General features: G+C 39.9%; 1 protein-coding gene across 1 annotated transcript; it reads left to right on the top strand.

Moving 5' to 3' along the window:
• The first annotated feature begins 611 nt into the window (after positions 1–611).
• On the top strand, positions 612–9,400 carry LOC127653784 (adenosine receptor A1). The gene is made up of 2 exons (XM_052140550.1): positions 612–994; positions 8,767–9,400. Exons 1-2 carry the CDS (start codon positions 630–632, stop codon positions 9,398–9,400), a joined length of 999 nt encoding a protein of 332 aa, XP_051996510.1. The 5' UTR covers positions 612–629.
• The last annotated feature ends 3,883 nt before the right edge of the window (positions 9,401–13,283 follow it).

The raw sequence follows: 13,283 nt of genomic DNA, 5'->3' as shown, positions 1-13,283 counted from the left end.
TTCAAATGAACTATTTCAGTAGTACTTCATGATAAGGTTTCATTTGTTAACATTAGTAAATGCATTAGGTATCATGAACTAACAATGAACAATATAGTTTTACATTATGTATTATTAATCTTAGTTAATGTTAATGGCATAAGTTTGTTTAATTTAATTGTAATGTTCAAGTTGTTAGATTCATAAAGTACTATTTGCTAATGTCAGCACATAGAACTCATTTTAAAAAGTATTAGTAGTTGCAGTTAACATTAACTAAGATTAATAAGTGTTGTAAAAAAAAATTAATCGTTAGTTCATGTTAACTAATGCCATTAACTATTGTTAATAAATGTAATCTTACATTTTAATCAAATGTTGGCAGTATTTCATCATGTAATACTATAAATTGTGGAACTACTACTGTAGAAAATTACTTAATTACTTAAAAATTGCAACAACTGGTAACCAGGAATATTCTGTGCATATTGTTTTCCAGTGCAGGTACGAGACAGTCAAAAATCGAGAATAATAAAATAAAATGAGTAATAAAATGATTTTGCATAACAACAATTGATGACACCATGAGGAGAAGTTAAAGAACTTGTAAAAGACCCAGTGCTGTGGTGCAGGAAGAAGTGTCATTAAAGATGGCAAACATGTCAACACCTGTGGTGATTGAGAAATTTGGGGAAGTGGACTTGATGTACATCTCTATCGAGAGCACCATCGGCCTGGCGTCAGTGCTGGGGAATGTACTGGTGGTCTTGGTGGTCACCATGAACAAGGCTCTCAGAGATCCCACCTTCTGTTTCCTTGTATCTCTGGCACTGGCTGATATTGCTGTCGGCACTCTGGTTATTCCCTTGTCTGTGGTCATTAGTCTTGGGCCAGTGACCCCATTTTACACCTGCGTCTTCATCTCCAGTCTGCTCATCATCATCACTCAAAGCTCAATACTGTCCCTGCTGGCCATCACCATTGACCGCTTCTTACGTGTCAAAATTCCCACCAGGTGAGTCGAAAACATCTCATTGGATCTTATATATATATATATATATATATATACACTGAAAGTAAATCTCTGATTCACAATGTTGAGCACTGCTAATTTTGATATTGTCAGCAGTGGCACTTTATTTAGCATACTAACAGAATGCTGTGCTTTAACTGTTAGACAGTTTGCACAGTAAAACCTTCTTGGAATATGTGCATTTTTAAATCAATTCCTTTAAAACACAGCAGACACAGCCATACACATTCCGATGGATGGCTTTGGCCCTTGTGTCACGTTTTGCACAGTTTTTTAGCATTCCACCATGAGTGCCAAGTCAGCTTATCAAGCTAAAATAAGTCTAACTCTTAAAACTTGTCTCGAGACCCCCTGCATTCGTTAACAAGAATGCGCATTATGTAGAAATGCATCCAATCAGGGTTATGTGAATCCGAAACCAGCCTAAATATACAGGGCTTCCTTAAGACTGAATAGTTTTTTAGTAATTAAGGCAGCCCACTGGTTAGTCAACTGTCAACTGTTTTGCACATCACTAAAAATCACACACACACACATTTCATGAGAAAATGCCATACTATCTACCGCAAGATGTCAAAATATTTGCCTGACGAAAAGATAGTGGAGCTCTTAATAGAATGAGGCAGGGCTGCATGGGCGATAAAATGAGATCGATATTTGTATTTGCCGCAAACATGATGCAAATTCGGCACTCATATTCACATGCAAACAGCTTTGCAGTAAATTATTGACAAAGTCTGTGTCTTGTTTCGAAGGCTGCATGCTAGGTAGTGCATCCTTTGAAGGCTGAGTATCGTCCTTTAAACAAATCTCGTTTAAATGACACTGCCTTCGTAGGACAAACGGAAACGGAACGTAACATGGTTGCTATGACAGCACGCCACTCTTTAACAAGCGCAAGCGTTTCGAGTGACACGGCAACTAAGTCCCTTTGGAAGGGAATGTATGAGGTATATTTTAGGAGAGTTATAAAGATGTAAAGAGAAAAGAAAATTGATTTTACAGGTGTATTTTAGCCTAATACTTTATTTTAATTATATATTAATATAATAATATATATTATATACTCTGCACCTGTCTACTGAGGTACTTTAAAATGGGAATTATCATTAATCGCATTTGAACATCATATTTAAGGTTGTTTTTTTTTTAGACATTTCCGTTGAAGCAAAGAAATGTGGGTTGTGAGTGCCCACGAAGGATACACCTCATGCATCCTCTGAATTCCCGTAAAGAAGGTCGCATTCAAAGGCTGCATTCAAAGTGTCCTACTCGCTTTTCTGAAACGAGACAGCCTCGATGACGTATGCGGCAGAGAAATGCGACCCCCGGAGGATGCAGTTTTCAAAATGACCTGCCGGTTCTCCACTACCAGTGAAGAGCAGCAAAATTCTCGCAAACATTTTCAGTGACTATCAAGCTCATTTGCGTGTGAAAATAATGAGTAGCGAATTTGCCAGAACTCTACATTTTGTCGAAATTTCATCGAAAAGAGGACAAACGCCTAATATAGTATTAAATCCTAAACGAAGTGTACTTATTAAACTTCAAATTAAAACGTAGCTTACCCTGCAGAGTTAACCTGTAAACAAGTAATGTTTAATTCATTCTAGAGGTCTAACAAACATGTAGAATGCATTTGCTTTCCCATTAATGGTATGAAATTTATCTCATGAGCAATATCGATATTGAACGATACGAAAAAAAAAACATGATACAATTTTTGGCCACATCACCCAGCCCTAGAATAAATGACATATTTGACTGATTTTAGATTTCTATGACATCACGACTTTGAAATTGCTTGATTAGAGGCACACATTAATGCTAAACATTTCAAACTGGTTTGCAATTGTTACAGCACATGTAAATGTTTTTATGTTAAAGTATTAGCTTTAATGCATCAGTAGTGTTTATTATGTTTAGCCAGATTGCAAGACAGTCATATACTGTATCTGTTGCTTTCTTTAATGCAAATATATGAGCAAGTGTAATGTGAGGCTTTCAATGAAATGAAACTGCTGTCTGTCTTAGGGAATGATGTCCAATGGTCTGTTAGTATTTTAGCAGCCTCCCTGACCACTGCTTTACTTAATGAGATAGATAGCACATGACTTCTTATATAACAAAACTCGATGAACTAATTATGTTTAAATGTCTTAGTGCTTATTTTGTATAGAATAAATAAAGAGTGAATTTGTAAGGGGATTCAGATGGGCAAGGAGGAGGCGAGAACCGGCTTGTCAATATAAATTATGTTTAATTAAATTCAAAACAAAAAGCACAAACATAAACACACACATGACGGACATGCCCGTAATTCTCTCTCTCTCGAACCGTCGTCACCGGGCACCTTTATCCCTAGCGCACCCCATCAGGCCGATTGGGGACCGGTGTGCGACATGTCAGCCCGGCCCCGCCCCCCTCCGCTCCACAGAATTGTACTTGTTGAAAGTCTTCTGCAGCTAATAATGGTTTTTGGTGTCAATTTGAAATTGCTTGTATTGATTTTTAGCGTATATTGATTTTTATAACTATATTTAAAGGAGTAGTTCACCCAAAGAATCTGCTGAACTCAAATTAAGATTTTTAGAAGAATTTCTCAGCTCTTTTGGTCCATATATTACAAGTGAATGGGTGCCAATATTTTGAAGCTACAAATATCACATAAAGGCATCATAAACGTAATACATAAGACTGTTTAAATCTATATCTTCAGAAGCGATTTGATAGGTGTGAGTGAAAAACATTGTTCTTGTGTTTTTGGTGATTCACATTCTTCATTCATTTTGCCCCCTACTGGGCAAGGAGCAGAATGTCTAGCAAAAAAAGGACTTAAATATTGATTCATTTCTCACCCACACCTATAATATCACCTCTGAAAAGTGAGTCATATGGATTACTTTGTGATTTTTGGAGAGTTTTTTATTGGGGGGGTCACTTTCATTGTATGGACCTACAGAACTGTAATATTCTTCTAAAATCTTTGTTTGGGTTCTGCAGATGAAAGAAAGTCATCCACATCTGGGATGCATGAGGGTGAGTAAATGATGAGAGAATTTTCATTTTTGGGTGAAGTGTCCCTTTAATAGTGCATAGCTAACATTGTTAGCCTAACAAAATAAATAGGTTTATCTTAATGGAATAGTTCACCAGAAAATTGTAACTCTCTCGTCATTTAGTTGCTGACATATCCTGATCATTGAAAACCATGAATAAAATTATGCAAAATAAAAGACAATTAAACCTGGATTAAATACAGGTTTAACAGGAATAAACATGGTTTGTGCCAACCACAATGAGTTTTGTATAGATACTGACATTGCCAGTTAACTCGAGAATCCGCATGAGCATTAGCTGGACCAGCCTGAAAACAGTGTTTTTTTAAAGCGATCTGAGCTAAAGAAAAACAATTTATGATACCATTATGATTCCAATAAAAATGCTGATTTAAAATATGTTATTTGATAGTAATCTTGACTTACGGTTTTGGAGATTTCAGTTTTTCATCATTCAAATAGATAGGAGCTGTACCTTAATGGCACTTGCATCAGTGGCAGACAAGCCTCTTGTTCATTGGAAAGGAGGAAGCAAGAACCAGGTTATCAACAAAAAGTATTTTAATAAACAAAACACAACATAAAACTACTTTTCAGCAACACACACACACACACACACACACACACACACACACACAGACAGACAGACAGACAGACAAACTTATATATCATTGTGGGGACTCTCCATAGACTTCCATGCATTTCAAGTCAAGTCAAGTGGTTATTTATTGTCATTCAACTATATTTTACATTTACATTTATGCATTTGGCAGACACTTTTATCCAAAGCGACTTACAGTGCACTTATTACAGGGACAATCCACCCGGAGCAACCTGGAGTTAAGTGCCTTACTCAAGGACACAATGGTGGTGGCTGTGAGGATCGAACCAGCAATTCTGATTAACAGTTATGTGCTTTAGCCCACCACGCCACCACCACTCCACCTATATACAATTAACTATATACATGAAATGAGACAACATTCCTCCAGGACAATGGTGCTACATAAAACAACATAGGACAAACACAGGACCACATGAGACTACACAGACTAAATAACATTCCTACATAAAGTGCACGTGCAAACATGTGCAAAAAGTACGGGACAGTACAATAATTACTAAAAGGAACAGGACAATAAGTGCAACTCTGGCCATGTGCAAAAGTTGGATGGTGAACGTGTGTGTGTGTGTGTGTGTGTGTGTGTGTGTGTGTGTGTGTGTGTGTGTGTGTGTGTGTGTGTGTGTGTGTGTGAGCGTGTATTTATCACTTTGTGGGGACCAAATGTCCCCATAAGGATAGTAAAACCCGAAATTTTTGACCTTGTGGGGACATTTTGTCGGTCCCCATGAGGAAAACAGCTTATAAATCATACTAAATTATGTTTTTTGAAACATAATTTACATTGAAATGTAAAAATGCAGAATGTTTTCTGTGAGGGTTAGGTTTAGGGGTAGGGTTAGGTTTAGGGGATAGAATATAAAGTTTGTACAGTATAAAAACCATTATGTCTATGGAAAGTCCCCATAAAACATGGAAACACAACAAGTGTGTGTGTGTGTGTGTGTGTGTGTGTGTGTGTGTGTGTGTGTGTGTGTGTGTGTGTGTGTGTGTGTGTCTGTCTGTCTGTCTGTCTGTCTGACTGTGTGTGTCAGTCCAGTCTCTGCGTATTCAGGAGTCTGATGGCTTGGGGGAAGAAGCTGTTACACAGTCTGGCCGTGAGGGTCCGAATGCTTCGGTACATCTTGCCAGACGGCAGGAGGGTGAAGAGTTTGTGTGAGGGGTTATCTATCTAGCTAGAGACTAGCATAGAGTTCTTGCACCATTCCGTGTTGATGTAAACACACAAGCCACCACCACGAGTCTTACCGCACAGAGCTGCAATTATGTCGGCACGAAACGAGGCGAGCCCATCTAGCTGAATGGCGCCATAAGGAAATCTGGCGCAGAGCCACGTCTCCATGACAACAAAGACGCAGCAGTCTCTAAACTCACGCTGTGTAGTCTGCTGAGTCGGATGTTGTCCAGTTTATTGTCTAGAGAGCAAAAATTTGAGAGCAGGATAGACGGGAGAGCCGGACGGATGAGGTTTGTTTTTAGCCTAGCATGGACCCCCGCCCTCTTGCCGTGCTTCTGCTTCTTCGCACACCGCTTACAACATTCCCTCCCCCGGCCACCGGCATCAGGCTACGCCGAGGACTGGAAGCCTGATCTCCGCAGCAAGCCGAGGTCGCATAGCTTCTCCTGCAGATCATCATGCAGCTTGGTTGTTGCATGAATCTTGTATTTGAGAAGTGACGGTAAATACCAACACCCGTTGCTCCGATATCCATGTGCTGTAAAAGTTGGGCTAAGAAACAAAAATAGCACCATTTTGGATTTGGATTTTATACGATCTAACGATCATTTCTATCCCCTAGCCCTACCCCTAAACCTAACATCACAGAAACGTTTTTGCATTTTTACATTTTCAAAAAAACATCAGTTAGGATGTTTAATAAGTCATTTCCCTTGTGGGGACCGCTGCCTGGGCCCCACAAGGTAGATGATCTCAGGTTGTGATCCCACAATGTATGATAAACATGTACACACACACACACACCTGCATGCGTCTTTTTCTCCCACTGATTGAGGCAACTCAGTGGCAGTAGTGCATTCTCATGGCCCGGCCACACGCTCCTCATCAAATACCCCCAACGCCCAATTCAGGTTGAGGAACCCAGCGCCATTGGAAAAAGAGTGTTGCGCCACTATTTGAACTCACCACGCGGTCATGTGTTTCATGTATCTTTCAATAGTTCCAAACAAATCCATGCTGGCAACCTGTTTGAATGGGTTTAAGTGGGACAGACAGCATCCGTGACTATATTTGAAGCAATTTTTTTCTGGAGAATGATGAAGAGACTGTTTAATCTTGGAGGGAAGGGGGTTACTTCCATAACATAGAATACATTTACAGTATGTATGTATTCATATTTTTCTCGTGCTTCTATGGTCATAATTACTCACATCCTAATGTTATCTTGTTTTAAGTTATACACATAAGCATGCACAACAAGTGAATATCAATGAATGCAAGCAACTGCTCAATTTAACCCAAGCAAGAAGTTTGGTCAATACTGCAAAATAAACTAGGCAACCAATTGCATTCAACAAAACATTTTATTATATATATATATATCCAGGGAGAGGGTAGATACATTTTTCTTTGACTGGGCAGTCTTCATAGAAACTCATTCGACCTCCTACAGGGAAAGATAGATAGTAGAAAGCAGGCTAGGAAAGGCATAAAAGGGTTCAAATCAGCCATTGTATTCTTTCTTTCACCACAACGGTAGGAGATTTGGACTCCTGGCCATGAGCGCTCAATAAACTTCACTGGGTGATGACTGCTCAAAACATCTCCAGACACACATGCAAGAACCACAGAATCAAATTCGTATCCATACAATGATAGCAAAAACATTCAAACTCCAGACAGTGGTGGAAGATGTATTCAGATCTTTTACTTAAGTACTAAAGTACTAATATCACACTGTGAAAATACTTGTTTATCACAAACCTTTAAAATCACCACATTTAGAGATACATGGTTTTCACTGAACAATTGTAAACTGAAAAGTAACTACTGTAGTAACTAAAGCTGTCAAACAAATGTAGTGAAGTAAAAAGTACAATATTTGCCTCTGAGATGTAGTGGAATAAATGTATAAAGTTGCATTAAATGGAAATTCTCAAGTAAAGTACAAGTACTTCACATTTGTACTTAAGTACAGTACCGCCGGCTGGTCTTCCCCACCTCATGGGAACTTAAGTAGGACAAGAGAGAGAGGAAAAAATAAAGAATGACACTCTGGTTACCGACCACAGTGCCATTCGGTACTCAGCCAGCTGCAACGAACCTCCGCGACGCGGGGCGATAGCACTGGGCTCTTCCGCCTCCTGGCAAACTGCTCCAGTACCACCAGATCATGTATCCTTGGAATCACGATTCTCCATCAGTGGCAAATGCTCTCTGACAGCACGTCTCCTCCAATCCCGGGTTTCAGCACAAGTATGACAGACAAGCCTCTTGTTCATCGGAAATTAGGAAGTGGGAACCGGGTTCAAACAAAAAGACTTTTAATAAACAAAACACAACATAAAACTGCATTTCCACATATCCAAAACACACAAAACTGCTGCATGCATCTCTTTCTCTGGCGTCTCCAGCACATCCTTATCTCTCTCTCCCACTGAATTAACTCAGGGCCAGGTGTGCATCCTCACGGCCCGGCCACGCCCTCCTCCTCATCACACATCCATAAAAAATAGCTGCCTGGGAATGTTCCAAAGACGGCCACAAAGTGGATTGACTTGCCTTGAAAGAGACTTTGGCTTGTGTCACTAAAAATAATTGCAAAAATAATCACTGCTTTCAAACAGGTTTCTGGAACACAACCCCTGTCTGCCATTGGTCAAAAACAGATAGTCCCACCTCCAGCCTTGTGCCATTGGCAGAGCAAATGTTGCTACGTCAGGCTGGTTCTCAAATTCCACAGTAGTGCACTGTTTACACTTCAACCTAGGAATGGTTTATTATAGTTGACTCTGTACATATAATAAGCTTGGATAATAGAAAGTAATTTATTTAAAGAAAAATTACACTTCACATTTAAACTAATACATGCCATTGTCTGTGTATTTTTTGACAGCTACAGCATCATCGTTACACAGAGGCGAGTGTGGATAGCTGTGGGTTTTTGCTGGATCCTCTCTTTTCTGGCTGGTTTGGTGCCCATGGCCGGCTGGCACCAAAGCCCACCTGGAAATAACAGCACGGCATCCATCCAGTGCCAGTTCTCCAGTGTCATGAGCATGAATTACATGGTCTACTTCAACTTCTTTGGTTGGGTGGTGGTACCCCTGACCGTCATGATTGGACTGTATGCTGAAATCTTCCGCATAATTTCCAGTCAGCTCAATCGCCGAGCCGCGGCTACTACTACCGACTCCAGCAAGTACTACCGCAAACAGCTGAAACTGGCAAAGTCGTTTGCACTAGTTCTCTTTCTTTTTGCTCTTTGCTGGCTGCCTCTCCATTGTATGAACTGCATTGTGTTTTTTTGCCCTACGTGTAATGTGCCCAAGAGCGCCTTTTATGTCGGTATCTTCATGTCACATGGCAACTCCGCCCTCAACCCATTGGTGTATGCGTTCCGTATCCAGCGCGTCCGTGACACATTTGTCCATATCATACAGCGATTCGTGCTTTGTAAAACCACCTCAAGCATCTCATGCCGGCATGGTCCTGGACCAGTTACAGAGAATACACAAGTTCAGATGTAGCAACTAAGACTATATGCTAACTAATTTGCACTTTCTACGAATAGGGTACTGGTGTCACATTACTTTTATTTTTAATCGTTGTAGCCACAAATCCCATGTTTTTATTGTTAGAACTATTATAAACCATCAAATGTGTGTATCTGCCGCCCTCCCCCCTAAATTTAGATTTTGGCCAGTAAAATTAAATCACACAATAATAATCTCACATTGGGTATAATGGGGCTACAACCCCCCCTTAAAGAAAAGGATGTGGGGGTTTCTGTTGGTAAAGTGTATCAATATTGTATTATTAAAAATGTTTTTTATTTTACAATGACACCCGGGACGGAGAGGTTTGGCAACCTTAGTGTGCACACATGTTAAATTTGTACATTTGTACAAAGATGATTTCACCTCTAAAGAAATATATTGTGCCAAAAAATGACCAAAACTTTTACTAAAACAGCAACTGCGAGTGGGGTGGCCATGGTGGTCACGGCCACCACTGGCCACCACCTAGCTCCACCACTGAGTGCATAGTGACAAAAAAGTATTTAGGAAAGTGCTGTTGTAGCTTTTGTTGCCATTTAGGGGCAAATTTACTAACAGTTGCGCCACTTTTGCACATAGTAAATCAGTGCAAAAACTTGCATCGTATTCACGAATCACCCACAATCTAATTCAAGCAGGCGCAGTCAGAGCTGAAATTGGATGCATCTTCAGTAATATAATGTCCTGTGTGTGTTTTTTTTACATGTATATTTAAACAAGCATTGCATGAAAACCAAAAAGAATTGAATGAAAGCATTTAAGCACACGCAAAGCAAAGAAAAAGAAACCGCTAATGAAGTAGACTGACGCAGTTAACGTACAGGACGAGTATAAACACTAGGCATATAATAGTTATCATGTTTATTTTGTATCTCATGTCATGATTTGTTGAAAAAAACAAGCATATCCACGTGCTCAATAAACTATACTCATTTATACACACCAGATTAATTGATGGGATGTCCCTTACCTCAGCTAGCATAGCCTTTCTCGGATGCCATGTTTGTCGTTTACAGAAGCGTGGCGGGGATTACGTTGCTACGGTGACGCTGCTTTCTGACGAGCTGCACATATATGAGAGTAAAGAGTACACCGCTTATCCAGTAGCCTACATTTAAACAGGAACCCAGCTTTTTCACAGTAAGCCACATTCTCACAATAACCCTCTTTTCTGATGCTCATCTGAACATACGGACAGAAACATTTGCGCAAAAAAAGTGATCAACTTGTGTCTATACTCAACAGCGCCACCCAGTGCATTCTGTTAGAACTGCCAGTTTTAGTTTGTGTGCTCAGCATTTCACATGCATCTCACTGTATATAGGGCCAGAAAATTGAAAACTTTGTGAAATTCGAATAGTATTTTTACTATTCGAATAATTATTGCGAATATTCGACTACTCGTGTACATCCCTACTTAAAATTAAGACGCAAATAACATCAATTTACATTTTACATTTATGCGTTTGGCAGACGCTTTTATCCAAAGCAACTTACAGTGCACTTATTATAGGGACAATCCCCCCGGAGCAACCTGGATTAAGTGTCTTGCTTAAGGACACAATGGTGGTGGCTGTGGGGATCGAACCAGTGACCTTCTGATTACCAGTTATGTGCTTTAGTCCACGACGCAACCACCACTCCAGGCATTATTTACAACATTATAAAATATGATCAAACAAAACAATTTCTTTAACTTGTGGGAAATATAAGTAGATTTTGTCTTTTTTTTTTTTAAAGAATGGCTATTGCTAGACTTTATCTTTAGTGTTAGGCCCTCCGTAGCACCATTTTCGTGGAAAGAGCCAACTGCAATAAGCGTGACTTGTAAACTGAGGGGGAATTCACTAAGAACAAATTGTGCCTGCTGATATTGTCATTTATTTGCATTCACTGTATGTGTTGTTCTAGCAGCGGATTCAAAAAAGTAATCATGCAAATCCGTTAACAGTAAAATAAAACCACCCAAACAAATTTACTGAATGCTATTTGCATGGCACATATGTCCATCTTGCAATTCCGAGGGCTAGGTAGCAAAGGATGCAGCAGACTATCACAATCTAGCATACTTTTCTGGGACTGGACACTTGAATTGGCTGTTTAAAATGCCAAAAGTGCTCTCGACTACCATGTGTAATGTATACCTGGTTATAACAATGTTCTCCATCATTTGACCATTATTTACAAAAGATCTCTGGAAAGGCGCAACATTATTTGCACCAGGTGAATAGCGCTGATATTTGTGAATACGGTGTAATCTAGTAAGTCTAATTTGCATAGAAAGGAGGGTTGCGTGCACTGGAAACAATAACAATGATAAAGTGCATCACTATACCTGCGAAAAACAGCAGTTGGATTGCAGGTGGTTTGTGAATGAGACGCAGGGTTTTTTGCATTGAAATACTTCAATAGCGCTACAGTGACGCACATGTTTAGTGAATTCACCCCTAAGAGTTAGGTTGTGAATAAGTACTGTGTTAAAATCTATGAAGCTTAAAAGATCTCTTTTGAGTGTAGTAAGAAATAATTTGTTGTCCTACGTCACAAAGGATGAGAACAGGATAATTTTGTTCAAATGTCCTCACTTTAACCCGATTTACTACATTAAGCTTATAAAAAATAATTTGTATTTTGAGCCGTCGTATTTGGCGGGAAACTGCTGGCTTATGTCGTTCCTCTTTGCATCATTACGTCATGTCAGTAAGCACAAGAAAGACGTACCGGCTGTCTCGTCTTCCGGCCGAGGACGCTGTTTCCGTTCAGTCAGTCAAAATCACACAGTTCAGGATGGCATTACTGCTGTTATCCATTTGGCAATGTTGTTTACCTGCTATAATGCTTGGATATGTTGTCTCGTAGGGTCGGCATGCTTTTATGAGCATTACCCGTGTGTTTACCGATCTCGATGTATCTACATCTAGTTATTGTGCATGTTTACTAAATGTATGACTTCTGAAATTTACTTCCTGTCATTGTTATATTGCAAATTTAAGCTTATTATTTTCATGTTTAATAAAATATATTTTATCCCCATCATTATTGAATCTTTTTATGTTTTTAGTTTACAGTGGTATTACAGTTTCACTTGCTTTGTCAACTGAGGCTGTACCAGTGTTACTTTTTCCATTTTAATCACAGTTTGTCTTTTGACAAAAATGGCCTTTAAAAAAAGTCAATAATTCGACATGTCATATTCATTCATTTTAGTCATTTTTACTCTTAAAATGTGCATAATTTTAGTCAACGAAAATAATATCTTTACCTGATGATGTGCAAAATGGGCAAAAAAAAAGTGTCAAACTGTAACAGACCAACAAAAAAAAAAGTATAAACATATTCTAATGTAAACATGTACCGAATATACAGTATAAATGTACATACTGTCCTTGTAGTGAAAAACTTGAGCTCCTGACATAATAATAAATAGATGGAAGTACTTCCTGTAACAGTGTAGTACCCCCCAAAAAAACACTAAAATTTGTATTTCTCCGATACACTGTCGCATGGTCCTCGATCACTTCACCACCCTCTCAGGCGGACGACAGCCGCTTCTCCCCGGGCGGACCGGAGTCAAACTCACAACCCCCGGCGGTCATAACACCCCTCCGCATTATCGGCGACTCGTGGGGACACTACTCCGCCCCTGACAGCGGCCTTACCGCTCCAGGCGGTCGGGGAACACTTCCCTCCTCCCCTCGCGGACGGCGGTCTTCCTCCGACCCCTCCGCATTTCTGGGGGATGGCAGGGCTCTCCTCCACCCCTGGCAGCGGCTCCATCGCTCCAGGCGGTCGGGGAGTCCAGTCCCCACTCGCCCCACAGACGGCGGCTGTTCACCATGTCCAGGCGTTCGGT

The sequence above is a fragment of the Xyrauchen texanus genome, chromosome 13 (assembly GCF_025860055.1).
Source record: "Xyrauchen texanus isolate HMW12.3.18 chromosome 13, RBS_HiC_50CHRs, whole genome shotgun sequence".
NCBI lineage: Eukaryota > Metazoa > Chordata > Actinopteri > Cypriniformes > Catostomidae > Xyrauchen > Xyrauchen texanus.
Note: the sequence above shows the minus strand (reverse complement) of the source record. Positions and strands in the feature narration are given on the sequence as shown.

What these genes read in the sequence shown, in the direction of transcription:
- LOC127653784 (XM_052140550.1), top strand. Translation starts at nt 630, where the DNA reads ATGGCAAACATGTCAACACCTGTGGTGATTGAGAAATTTGGGGAAGTG. An exon ending in CGTGTCAAAATTCCCACCAG is followed by an intron (nt 995 to 8,766) that starts GTGAGTCGAAAA and finishes ATTTTTTGACAG; the next exon opens with CTACAGCATCATCGTTACAC.